The sequence below is a fragment of the Drosophila teissieri genome, chromosome 2R (genome assembly GCF_016746235.2).
Source record: "Drosophila teissieri strain GT53w chromosome 2R, Prin_Dtei_1.1, whole genome shotgun sequence".
Classification (NCBI taxonomy): domain Eukaryota; kingdom Metazoa; phylum Arthropoda; class Insecta; order Diptera; family Drosophilidae; genus Drosophila; species Drosophila teissieri.
In genome coordinates, this window is record NC_053030.1 from 11,918,603 (window position 1) to 11,932,189 (window position 13,587).

Sequence of the window (13,587 nt, forward strand, 5' to 3'; positions counted from 1 at the left end):
ATCCCTTACTTCGTTTGCTTCATGGTACCCTGCACCATCTACAACAATATTTGCCATATTGAAGTTACCACTTGTGTTACAACTATTTAACGTCCTTTTTCAGAAAGTATCTCCTGCAGGCACTAATATTCCTGTGCAAAAAGTGTATGGAAACATTCTTAGCACTCGGGCCAACAGTTATAATTGGATTACGCCGAGGGGTTTGTGCAACTGTTTGCCTTTGCAATTACAACTCAATAACTTTGGGCTTTGATGGCGGCTTAACTTTTACCTCCTGTTTTTCAGTTTTATTTATTTACTTTTTTTGATATTTCGTGTTTGTCTGAACAAATTCCACTAGAGTCATCAGTTGTAGCCAAGTTGTGGGCGTTGTGGCATGGTAAAAAGTCGTAATTAGAAGCCCTCGTAGCTGCATAATGAGGCAATCGAGCAAAAATGCGGCACTCGAAAGAGGAGCTCTGTGTGGGGCTCTTTTGACATCAGAAACTATCAAATAATAACGATTATCCTATTTGCATAATGCGGCAGTTAAGCGACAAAGGACCAGAGTCGGAGTCAGACACAGAGCAAAAGCCCTGCCACTCGAGACGTCTCGGCCAGAATAGGAATAAAGCCAGGAGGAGCCAGCCAGCCAGACAGATAGACAGCGAGACACTGAGACAGACAGAGGGAAAAACAAAGAACAAAGACGGGAAGTGGGCAAAAGAATGCAGAAGGCTAAGAATGCAATTAAAGTCAGCGCAAGTTGGCAGCTTCTGACAGCTGAGAGGCTCTTCGCAGGAGCTTAAGCTGTAAACGAGGGGTAAGCTCTTTGGCAAGGACCAAAGGACCAACTCACCTGGCCATTCTTGTACCACATGCTGGTGGCAATGTCCAGATCCACCTCGCACATCAGCTTGATCTCGGAGTGCTGCTCCGCATACACCACGGACATTTCCTCCGCCTCGTAGGGATTCGGCGGCACTGGTCGCAGGGGCAGGACCCTCGGCTCCAGCGGACCGTCGTCCTCCTCCTCCGCCTCCGCCTCCTCGCGGCTCTTGCGCGCGATTAGGTCACTGGTGCTGGTGCCACTGTCGAACTCCTCCACGTCGTCGATGATGATCACCGGCTCCTTGGGCTTCGGCTGCATATCCTCCGGCGCTAAATGGAGCGTGGAGCGCGGCCTTTTCGCCTTCGATTCACTGATGAGCGAGCTCCTGGTGGCCGCAGAGCTGGAGCTGGAGCTGGTGGCCTGGACTGTGGTGGCCACTGCGGTGGAGGTGCTCGTCGAGTCCAGCTCATCCTCCTCCGTCTCGCGGCGCTGCCGTTGCCTGGCCTCTTTGTGCTGCACGGCGCGGTGGGCTTGGTGGTGGGGCTTCAGCTGCGTCCGCCACTTGGCCCACTTGTCCCACTTGGCTTTGGCCTTTTGGCAGTTTTTGGCGCATTTTGCCGGCTTACCACCGCCGCGGTGGTCAACTACCTCGTCCGATATGCTGGGCCAACTGTGACTGCTCGAGCTGGAGCTGGAGCTGGAGCTGCTCCTGCTGATGACTTCTCGACGCTCGGAGGGCTTTGTCTTCTGCACTGACTTGGCGTTGATATTTTGCGGTTGTGTGTAGGTGGTACCTGCAATCGAAAGGCAAGCAAGCAGATCGATAAGTTAGAAACACTGTGGGAAAGTAGACACACAAGTAGATGCGGAAATATTCATGGGAATCTCTGGAAAGGTACATATTTTGGTATGACAATTAGTGAGCTACATCCTACGGATTTGGTGACTGTGTATCTAGAATTTCTGGCTCCCAAAGGCAGCCGGAGAAAAATGATTCAAGGACAACTTATGCCGAGTGGGAGTATCAATTACATTGCCCTGCCCCGATGTAGAATGCATTCTGGGCTCATGCATTTATTTACGAATTTTCGGAGGGCAAGCGGCCTGGAGCATTGATTGAAAAGCTGAGGAAGGAGTCGACCTATGCTCCAGCATCCAACATCCAGCATCGAAATGTTTTCCCTATGCATGCAAATCCTGGCCTAATCTCCTGTACTTTCAAAGCTATTTTCATGCCTAACTCTGTGCCCCCAGTTTGTTGCTCTTTGACAACTCTGCTTATTGCCTCCTTCACATTCAGATTCAGGTTCGGCTTTTCCGACCCCGCCCCCTCTGCTAGCATTCTCGTTGTCTTTCTGCTGGCTGGCACTCCTGTTGTTGTTGATAAATTTACACAAGTGTATGACAAGCTTTCAAATGGTAATTAATATTCATCTGAGACGAGCAACGGAGCTGAAGGTGGAGCCCGGGTGCGGAAAACTCCCTTAAGCCGAGAGTATTCTGTGTTCCCGCTCCTGCACTTTGCGATCCGAAAGTCAACTGTAGCCGGCAGCTATCGGATACACTGAGCGCGTAAATGCCAATACAATTCATTCCAGAACTATATTCATGTGGTTAAGAAAAAGTATCTAAAAGTATGCAACAGTCGCTTAGTTTCATGCTAAAAAGCGAGGTTTTTCACTGCATGGTTTTAGGCACCTCTGTAATGCATTTAGAAGACAAAAGGGAAATGATGTTTTTCTTCTCGTGTGCAAATGCCGGGCCACTGTCTGTGGCCAGCTGACAAAAGCAGATCTAGCCCCAGGAATAGTCTGTGAGCCCTTTCTTCGCCCCTTCCTGACCCCACCGCTCCCCTTTCAACTTTCGCCCCACTCCCATGCATTTCTCATTGTCTGGCCGGGGCTTTTGTCTCCAGCCCTTTTCTCGTTTGCTGGGCGTTACTCATCTCTAACTGGGCTGCCTGCCTGCCGGTTGGCTTTGTGTTTGTAGCTAAATTAAAGTTGTCATTTTTCAAGTGAACGCACAAAAGTGTGCAATGCGCCTAATAAATTTCTGCCTGGCATATCCTGTTATTCGGCCAGCTACCAACTCCCATCTACCAACTCCCATAGGCATAACTAAGGGCGGCTCTGTGGGGGTTAGTTATGCACTAGTCGTAACTCCCACACACACACAGCCACGGACGAGCACACATATATGAGCGCTAAAATGTTTTCACAACAGCTTAAAAGTCGGCTACACTTTCGGCGAGTGTGTGTTTGTTTGCATGCAGCAGTAGTAGTAGTTGTTTGTGCTGTAACTTAAGTTGTAAATGAAGATTGCGTCGGAAATTGCACAGAACTAACGTTGGCTGGCTTCGTCGCCCCGCCCACCGCCAACCGCCCACTAGATGTGCGTGCAAATTTAATGAAGCTGCCACACACACACACCCGCACACTCGCAGTCGCACACCCACTTCTGCACTCACACTCTGGCAAACACTCGAGCATGCTCAAGCTTCCAGCTTTTCTGTGGCATACGCTGCACCGCATAAATTTCTGGGCAGGATCGGGCTGGGGGAGTGTGCACTTGGAGCACTTGGAGTGGGTTGTTTGACAGTTGATAAAACGCCGGTTCTTGACAACAATCAAACGAGCCTGCCACACTCTGCTCCTCCACACTTTGCTCATTAGCCGCCCGAGGCTGTTTAATTTGGCATCGACAACAAGTTTAGGAGCTTTATGGGATCACAAAAAGCTTACATTTGTTTTACGTATTACGTGTGTGTTAGATAGCGTAAAATGTGTAAGTATAAAAAATCCAATCAAGTTTATACGTTACTCATTTCGATCAAATTGTGGTAAAAAAGAAAAAAGTTATATGAGTACTTAAAAATGCGCCCATAAATTAATTGCTTGCCTTGAGGCGATGTCAGCCGCTTAATTGCATTGTTTTTCAAACATTTTGCGGCATAATATTGGTTTTCGATTGCCCTCATAAATCAGGCAGTTTTACGCAATAATTGCAAATAATTTTGTAAAAATCGCTCCGCTTTCCAGGCTTTCGCACACATGACAATTATGGCAGTTCAATGGAGCATTACGTGCGGCCTTATCAATATGCAAAAAAGCCATGTACTTTTATGGACTGACAAAACGATGGAGCCATCGATGGAACTATGGAGCTATGGAGCTACGCGCCTAAGGGCGGAACGGACAATCAAGCGCTGACATAATTACGCGTTGTACATCGGTCTATATGCATATATATATTCGTATGTCGCTCCGATTACTGGCAGATCGGGGAGTGTGGATGGCTGTCACATTTTACTGGCAAAAATTTCATCGATTTTCCGCTTTTTGTCCGCGCCGCGGCGGTGCCTTGCATTTTTTCACGTTTGTCCGGGCAAACATGCAAATGACATCGAGTTGAGTTTCATTTTGTGGCAGTTGAGTTTTTTTGCACAATATCAACATTAATTTAATGCACTCCAATCCTCGTGTTTGTGTTGTCTTTAATAATATTATTTTTCTGTAAATGCCAATCTCGCCAGCACGGCTAATTGAAAGGCAAGAGGGGTTCGCTTTGCAGAATCATAAGTTGTTCCATCGACGTTGGATGCATTGTCCCCAGTCCGTTTCTAATTAAGTCCTGCTCTCATTGCAAATGCCTATTTGCCTATTTGCATTCCAAGTGTTTACTTTTTCTGCAGACTCAAGCACTGCGAACAACTGAAAGGTTACTTTAGAGTGAAATAATGCTATTGCTTTCAACTTATTAAATGCCTAATGAAATGGTTCATTTATTTAGGGATCGCTTAAGGTAGTTGGTTTTTCTCTCTCTGTAAGAGTTCTCCTTCCACTTGGCTTGCAACCTCGCAACTTGCTCTGAATCACGGCCCAAACATTAAACAATAACTCGCCGGGGCAGTCAATACCCTCAGCGCAGCTTAACTCGACTTGGTTCGCTTGCATTTTCCTCGGCTTCCCACATTTTCCCCCACTGTCAACAGACCGCCCCTCGTTATGCAACACATGTGCAGATGTGTGTGTGTGTCTGCATAAGAGAGTGGGGCTTGCACAGAGCGTTGATTAGGTTAATGTCCTTAAGGCATAAGAACAGCTGGCAATCTCCATGGCCGTCTCCATGACCAGGAGCCCCTTGCCTGCACTCTCAACCCGAATCCTGAGCAGCTTATGGCATTCCTATCCCCACTCCGTGCCAGTGGGTGGGTGGTGCAGTGCTCGGCAGTGGTGCAAGTTGCACCTGCTGAGACCAAACAGGGCGACTCCTGCTTGCAGTCGCTTGCTTCGTGCATTGTTTAAGTTCCACAACGTCGACAACTTTGCCAACCGCCACTTAATGCAAGCGCCGAGTTCACAGGCAGTTGTCCTGGGCATCAGAAGGGGCGGGGGCCGGGCAGAGGGCGTGGCACGACTGCACTTTGCCTGGTATGCGGTGGCGGCTTTTGCGGCCAGCCAGCAAACAGCAGGGGCACAAGCATCAGAGGCATCGGAGGCATCGCAGGATCGGTGGCAACTGCATGGGCGAGCACTATGCGCACACCCCCTCATTACTGCCACTGGCAACTAAAAGGCTTTTAATCGCTCCTGAACGGCCTCACAGAGTTTCTGAATCATTGTGCGAGTCTAGATACTCGCCCGACTTATTGCGATGCGGGCTTGTTGTCGAGAAATTCATTGACATCTCACCACATTTTGCTGGCTTCACTGAATCTGACGTGTTCCATGTTATTAACGAGAATTGCTGGAGTAAGCATGTGGAAGTGCTGCTAACTCCTTGGCTGCCTGAATGGATCAATTTGGCACTTAATAATAATGCACGCTGGCATTAATTGCAAAACTGTGTCCTGGCAAGACCTTGAAGGGCACTCATAGCTGGGCTTACTTTAATGCCAAGGCAACCAAGTGGGAAATGAATCGCTAAACATTTCGCCAGCTTTTTTGGCTACGTGATGCTTTCTCGAGCCTGCTTCCTTTTTTGCTGAGTGAATGGCTGTGGAGTAGCAGTCGAGTTTTTTACGATTATACATGCTGAAGGACTCGTGCGACCTGCCACACAAGTATGTGGCTATTAGAGGGAGCTGCCACTTTATTGCACTGGCCGCATGCAGCCTCATTACACAAACACAAACACACTCTATACTCACACACAGGCAAGCGGAAGGCGAGGACAATGTCGGCGACATTTACACAATGTCAACTATGAAGGCAGCTCGGCAAGGCGGTGCAGTTGGCATCCTTTTGGCCAGGTGCGTTGCTCTGCTCTGCGCTGCTCTGCAATTGTGTCAAATTAATTGTCAACTGTTGTCGCTCCGCTCTACTTCACTATTTCCCCCTCTCTCTCGCTCTCTCATGTGACCCCCTCTCCTTCTGGCCGCCACACATGAGCGGCATGCTGCATGCTGCATGTTGTGTGCTTTGTGTGGCTGTCTCTGTCGTCTGTTTGATAAATTGCATTTAATGGCTGCCGCCAATTAAGAGCAATTTTTGCTGCCGTTGCTGCTCCGCATTTCTGTTTTCCAGTCCACTTTTTGCCCAGTTGGTCCCCTCTTATTTTGCCCCTGTTTCGTTTTTGGTTCCAGTTCGGCTGCTGCTCGGCAGTTGCTTTCAATTTGGCCGGGTTGCAGTTTTGCAGTTTTAAAGTGACACCCGGATCCGAGCCACATCCAGACTTGGCCTGCAAGCGAGCGGGCCTAATAGAAATTGATAGCTGCCCGAGGACCCGGCAATCTCCACGCTGCCACAGTGCCACATTGCCACCAGCCCACTGCCCCACCCAGCTGACCACGTTCGCCGGCCATATTTCTCACTTCAGCACGCGCGGCATTACAAAAATTAGATAAAACATTACTGGTGCTGCTATATTAAATGCGAGCAACTCGTTGGTCGGGTCATTTACCGTCCATAAAAAAGAAAGAGCTCCTATCTGCCCGTTTCCGCGCGGCCTTTTGCCGCTCCTATTTCTGCCATCACGACTTCTCTCGTATTATTTATGTCGCCGGGCGACTCTGCCAAAAAGGTCGCCACTTTGTTCCTTCATCCTTGGCAAGGCTTTATAGTTCACTTCTTGTTTGTAACATAGGTGCACTTGGATGCCCTTTTCTGTAGTCGAAATTCTAAATAATCAATTTATTGCTTTAATAAGGGGAGCCCGAGATGGTAGTAAATTGAAATATGTAATTTGAAGTTCAGTTGCACAAAGGAGATATAGTCCTTTTAAGAAAATTATTTCTTAAGCTAACTTTCCTAAGTCACATTCAGATATTCCTTCGAACTTCTCTTTCTATGAAAATTCCTAGTAATCGACGATTTTTTGAAGCTTCAACCTAAACTGACATACCATGCACTGTTTAATTCAAATTTGTTCTTTGGCGGAGCACAGTTTCTGCAGTCAGAGCACTGCCACATCCCGCCAGGGACGCTGGAGGATGTCCTGGCGCCACTCGCCGCTCCGCTGCTGGTCATTAGGCGTAGCGTACTTAGCGGCTACGTGCTGTGACCAGCGCCAACCGCAAATTAAGTATACGCCGCGTTGCGCCAGCGCCTCGAAGTATGCTGCAGTTTCGCAGTGGCTGTGCAAACAAATGGCGAGACAACAAACAGCGAGTGGTTGCTCTATGGCGAGCCATTGGAGCTCCGTCCCGACCAAAAAGCAGCGGAGGGGCAGTCAAAATGCCAGCGATGTCCTGACGTTGTCTCTCTATGCGCGCAAGAAGTTCCATTTTGTTTGTGCCTCCTCTTGGCTGTTTGTTTGTTCAGTTCACTCCTGCTCCTGTCCCTGCACCCCGCACCCCGCACCCCGCCCCCTCTCCCCGGGAAGAGCATGAATTAAGCGCCAAAAAATGTGCGCGGCACGTAAATAACTCCACACAGTCGCGTTTTGGGCGTTTTTCGGAGCGAGGTGGCACGTGACCAAATTTCGATGGCAACTTTGTTTGGGGATGCGCTCCCGACTTTATCATGTTTTCATTTCGCGGCGTTGGCTTTTTAATTTGTGCACATCTCATGGTGGACAGACGGGGGCGGGGCGCATTTCCTATACTATTTTTATTCACCTCCAGATGTGAGTGCAATTTTTTTCTGTCAGTGTTTTCGTGCGCTTTCGTGCCTTTCGTTTTGCGCGGCTGCAGGAGCAAATTAATGCAAATAAAACGGCGAGACGTGCAATAAAATACTGTTGTTTTTGTTAATTTTAGTTATTGCACAAGTCTGCAGCATAATTTATTTACTTGGGCTTTGACTTTGGCGCTTTTGGTTTGCCGACTATTTTTTCACCGTTTTTCTGCCGTTGCTGTTTTTATGTGCCGCTGGGAAATGCGCAATTAAAATGATAATTTTCCACAGTGGCAACAGCACCACCAACATCAGCACCACCACCGCCACCAGCACCACCAGAACCACTGTCAGTTTTTGGCTGCAACTGCATTTCGCACGTACAGTGAATTATAACCTGCCGCATAAAAGTATGCTATAATTTAGCGCTTAAATGATGCGTGCTCGGCTGCCCCATGGCTATAGATGCATAGTTGTTGCTTTCGCATTTCCCATTTCCCTTCCCGCCGCAACCTGGTTGACTTTATTGCATTCCTAGCACTCGACCATTTTTTATGTGCTTTAATTAATTCGCCTGACCGCCGGCCCCAAAAAGGAGCCGAGGAAGAGCTAAGCTGGCGAAAACAAAAAGGCAAATCTTATTAACTTTGGCAGACCCCCGCTCCATCCACCGCTCCACTTGCACACAAATCCAATAAGACAGCTGGGGGAATGGGGGTCAGCTGGCAAAAAATTCGCATTCAATAAAAATCAATAATCAAAGGAGAAGGAGAACGAAGAGGGGAGGGATGAGAATGTGAGCCTGATGAAGAAATAGCCGTAATGCTTTGCTTATTACCTTCCAATTCATTAAACGTGCCGTCAAGCCGACCGACCACTTGAATCCTTCTCTCGGCCGGAATTTCCCTCCCTCAAATGGTCAGCCCTTTTCACTTTCCCATCGATGTGGAAGTAAAAAAACAGCAAAGGTTTTTTCAGCTCTTCCTGAGTGATTGAGGCAGCACTTTGTGCGTGTGTGTGGGCGAGTTTTGATTGTCTCTACGGTTCACTGATTTTTTTTCGGGCTCACAGGATCAAGGTAAAAACAGTAGAGATTTCATACAGTCTTGTCGAATATTATTTAACTAATGTGACAGCAAAGTGACTGTATATGCTGGGAAAACTAAGCTAAATAATAATTTTCAGCACAATTGAAATAATTTGTTATTTGCTCTGAGCCGTGAAACGACACCATCTTATTGCTTTTTATTGTGCCAGCTAGTGTTGCCTATTTTCTGACCATGTCCTAAAGCTCCCATTTAAATCAATAAATCACCCGAGCTCCCAGTAATTCGTTAGCCCCAGCCCAAGAACATCCATTCACAACTAAAACTAAGCGCAGACAACAAAGCCCATGCAGACCCATCCAATTCCGATTTCACTGCCAGGCACATTCAATCATTTTTACACCCTCCAGAACTGGGCCCTATCAGGCGTAAATAATCAGAAACGTTGGCAAAATAATAAATACATGTAAGGCATTAAAGCCAGTTTATTAATAGAATTATGCTGGATGTGTAACAAAAGCTTGCGGGATGACAATTAACTGAGATGGCGCCTCCTCGGCTCTGCTGGCGATGGCTGCAACTTGAAGACTCAACGACTCGACGACTTGACCCTCCGACACACCAACTTATATGCTCGGACTTGATCCCTCGACGACTACTTTCAACTTGCCAACTGGACTCTAACTTTTTACGATCTTATGGTAATTTTCTGCTCTTCGTATGCCTTGCACTCGCTATATTTTCTCGACGCTAGAGATGTTTCTTCCTTAAAAACTATCGTAATGCTATCCCTTAGTGGGCACGTTGATAGCTATCGATAGCCAACTCTACTTTACATTCGGCCATCCTGATAATCTGAGTCTGACCCAGACGACGCAGCATCTTCGTTATCCGCTACATATTTCCAAAGCTTCATGTTATCAACACTGGTAGAAGTAAGAGCTGGTCCTTCACCGAATGCTGCCTTCTTAACATCGTAACGCCCATTTCGCTTCACCTTGGTTACTGTGTATGGACCGATGAACGAACTGGCCAATTTTTTACCAGCCACAAATTGAGTTCGCTTAATAGCAACCAGGTCACCTTCTTTGTAGAGCCTTTCCATGACTCGGTTCTTGTCGTAGTTCCTCTTGTACGTTTTTTGGGCTTCTTGAATTTGTCTTCGGGCCTCCATTCTCATCTGGTTTCTTTCTTGATCGAAATCATTGGCTATTTCTTCCTCCAGCAACGACAACACATTATCGCTCACTTTGTTGTGCATTTGTACCCCAAATAGTAACTGGAACGGGGTCTTCTTTGTGGAGCAGTGGACATGCGAATTTATAGCTCCTTGAACTTGCGCTACAAACTTATACCACTTGGATGGATCTTCAGCAGACAATTTAGCTATCATTGAGATAATGCATCTGTTTACACGTTCAATTTGTCCGTTTCCTCTGGCAACTCCTGTTGTAGTCCACACATGCTCAATTCCATTTGTGGTCATATGCTCTTGGAATTGATTTGACGTAAACGCGACTCCTCTATCGCTTATGAGACGAAGTGGGTGGCCAAAGACAGCTGACCATTCCTGCAACTTCTTCACGACCTCGTCGCTTCCAGTGCTTTTGGTTGGGAATAACCACACAAACTTGGTGAATGCATCCACGGCTGCAAAGATAAACCTATACTGCTTAGAAGTCGCATCCATCGGTCCGAGATGATCAACATGAAGAGTATGTAGTGGCTTATCTCCCTTGTCAATACAGAACAGCTGACCTTCTTTCTTTCCAACCTTCTTGTTTATCAGAATACATTTCACGCAGTTGTTGATGATTTGGCCTACTTTTTTCTCCATATGCGGGATCCAAAAATGTTGCTGCAAGGAATGCATAGTTTTCTGCAGGGCAAAATGCCCAATATCATGTGCTTCCTTTATTATTTCGTTCTCCATTGATTTAGGGACGACTATGACCTCATTACCATCCACTACTTTGAAAAGTAATCCTCCCTTTAATTGGAAGTCCTTGTAGGGCTGCGACTTGAGAACTTCGAGAACTGCTGAGATATAGTTATCTTTCTGCTGAGCTGCCTTTATTTGAACTGAGATCTCCGACGCTACTACAAAAACATCCATCGGATAGCGACTCAGACTGTCGACGTGTTTCATTTTATCTCCAGCACGATGCTCAACTTGGAATGTGAAATCTTCAAGATACAGAATCCATTCAGCTACTTCCCTGGGTACATCCTTCTTCTTCACCGTCTGAGAAAACGCTGAGCAATCGGTGAGCAACTTGAACTCGACTCCCAGTAAGTAATGGCGAAACTTCTTGACCGACAGATACGCAGCTTTAACTTCTAAAATATAACTGTGGCGCTTTGAATCTGCTGCTGAAGTTTTCTTGCTCCAATATGCAACTGGATGAAGTTCGCCTCCGAATCTCTGCATTAATATGCCACCAAATCCATTCATAGAAGCATCAGTATGTAGTTCGGTTGGTGCTTCTCTGTTATACAACTGCAGGACAGGTTCATTCGACAGTATATCCTTCAGCTGGTTCATTGCGCTCATTTGCTCGGCTTCGAATATAAACTCGGTGTCCTTCTTTAACAAATTTGTTAGCGGTCGGGCTATTACTGCATACCCTCGTACAAATTTCCGGAAGAATCCTGTCAATCCTAAGAACGATTGGACATCTTTAATGTTTTTGGGTCGAGCAAACTTCTGAACAGCCTGTGTTTTTTCCTTTCCTGGCCAGATTTTGCCGTCCTCCACTGTGTGACCCAAAAAGCTGATCCTCTTTTCCAAGAAGGAACACTTTTTCCACTTAATGCGCAATCCATATTTAGCTGCCTCCTCCAGGACTTTCTTTAGCTTGACTATGCACTCCTCATTTGTTTGAGCGAATATGATTATATCGTCGACGTAGATCTGCATGACATCTTCTTGTATCAGGTTTTGAAAAATGGCATTGACAAAACGGTTAAACACGGCAGGTGAGTTGCAAAATCCAAACGGTGCTTTACAGAACTCAAATAAACCGTCTTTGGTGATAAACGCAGTGTAGCGACGACTAGACTCCTCGATCGGTACATGTAAGAAGCTGTTCTCGAGATCCATGACAGTGAATACTTTCGCAGATTGCAGCTTTTCTAGCACTTCATCAATTAAGGGTACAGGGAAACTGTCTCTGAGTACCATCCGGTTCAGCTGACGAAAATCAATACAAATTCGGTTTGTTCCGTCCTTCTTCTTCACAATGACAACTCGACTTGCGAAATTTGACGATGACTTCCGTACTACTTCATTCTTAAGCCAATCGTCCACTTGATCTCTAACGGCGGTCGCTTCCACAGCTGAATATCGGCTTGGTTGGTGACGAAATGGTTTTATTTGTTCGTCCGGTACGATCTTCATCTGAACAGGGCACTCGATAGGAGATTCAGCTGGCTTGTAACTGTCGACCAACGGCTGAATTATCGGCTTGAACTGTTCGGAAACGCATATGTTATTCTCGGTCTCGACAATATTGTAAATACTTAGCTCATTATGTCCAGCGCTGTCTGGTCGCGCTGACACCTTGGTGAAAGTGAATCCCTCTTCGTCCAACGTGACCCGGAACTTAGAAGCGAAGTCAAAACCAAGCAGTGCGTCATCTTCAATATTTTTATCCGGAACCACAAAAAATTTTTGTTCCACCTCAGCTCCATCGACGCTCACAGCTCCCGTAAATGTACCCAGCGGCATGGTTTTAACATTTCCTAGGCCTCGCAGTACAGTGAAACATTTTTCCAATTTCACGTCGGTCAGTTTCCTATAAACTGAGTTGCAAACGATTGACACATCCGCTCCAGTGTCCACCAGACAATTTATTTCAATTCCGTTCACGTTAATCGCCTTATGTCGTTTTGAAGACTGAACCACCTGCACAGATCTGGATATTTGTGGACATTCTCTTGCAATATGTCCTACGCCTTCACATTTAAAGCACTTGGTATCCATCTTGCAATCCTTCCTAAGGTGCTCCGCTGACCCGCAATTAAAGCAACGAGTATTTCGGTGACTGGCACTGGATATGTTTTTCTTGCCACCACTGTACGACTTGGCTTGATTGGACATGCACTTGCGTTGATATATCTCGAATTTCTCTTTCAGTTCGTGAAACTCTTTACAGCTGTACAGGTTAAATTTGAATTCACTTGGTATATCTAACCCGTCCACAATGTATCCAATAAGAGACTCTTCATCAATCGTTCCTTGTGCTGCTATATTTTTCATTATCAAAATATACTCTTGGAAGCTCTCATCTTTCTTTTTCTTTCGATCTCCCAGTTGGGCATGTAAATCGGCACTTCTCATTGTACGCCTAAACTCTCCTATTAATACGTTTTTCAGCTGCTCAAACGTATTAACAACTTCCGAATCCAAGAACAGTTTTGCCAACTTTGAAATCTTTCCACGTGCTTGTACGTATTTCTGTTGTTCGCTCAGGCCATATGCCTCGGCATTTTGCTCAAAGTTATTGAACCACTTCTCCACAGGAATAGTCTCTCCGTCATAGTCCGGAACCACATTCGCAAAATTTTCAGCTGAAATTGTGGTTCTATTCCGCTCCCTGTCAGTGGCTTCGTCTGCTTGAATTTTCAGCGTTAGAAGCTGAATTATTTGTTGAAGACTCTCGTTATTCATCTC

General features: G+C 46.4%; 1 protein-coding gene across 1 annotated transcript in view; it reads right to left on the reverse strand.

The window, feature by feature from the left end:
• Positions 1–13,587, reverse strand: part of LOC122614876 (hemicentin-1) — a 126,476-nt gene that overhangs the window by 34,078 nt on the left and 78,811 nt on the right. The window contains exon 3 of the mRNA XM_043789587.1: positions 839–1,605. Within this exon, the coding sequence (XP_043645522.1) occupies positions 839–1,605 (767 nt within the window). The remainder of the gene's footprint in view (positions 1–838; positions 1,606–13,587) is intronic.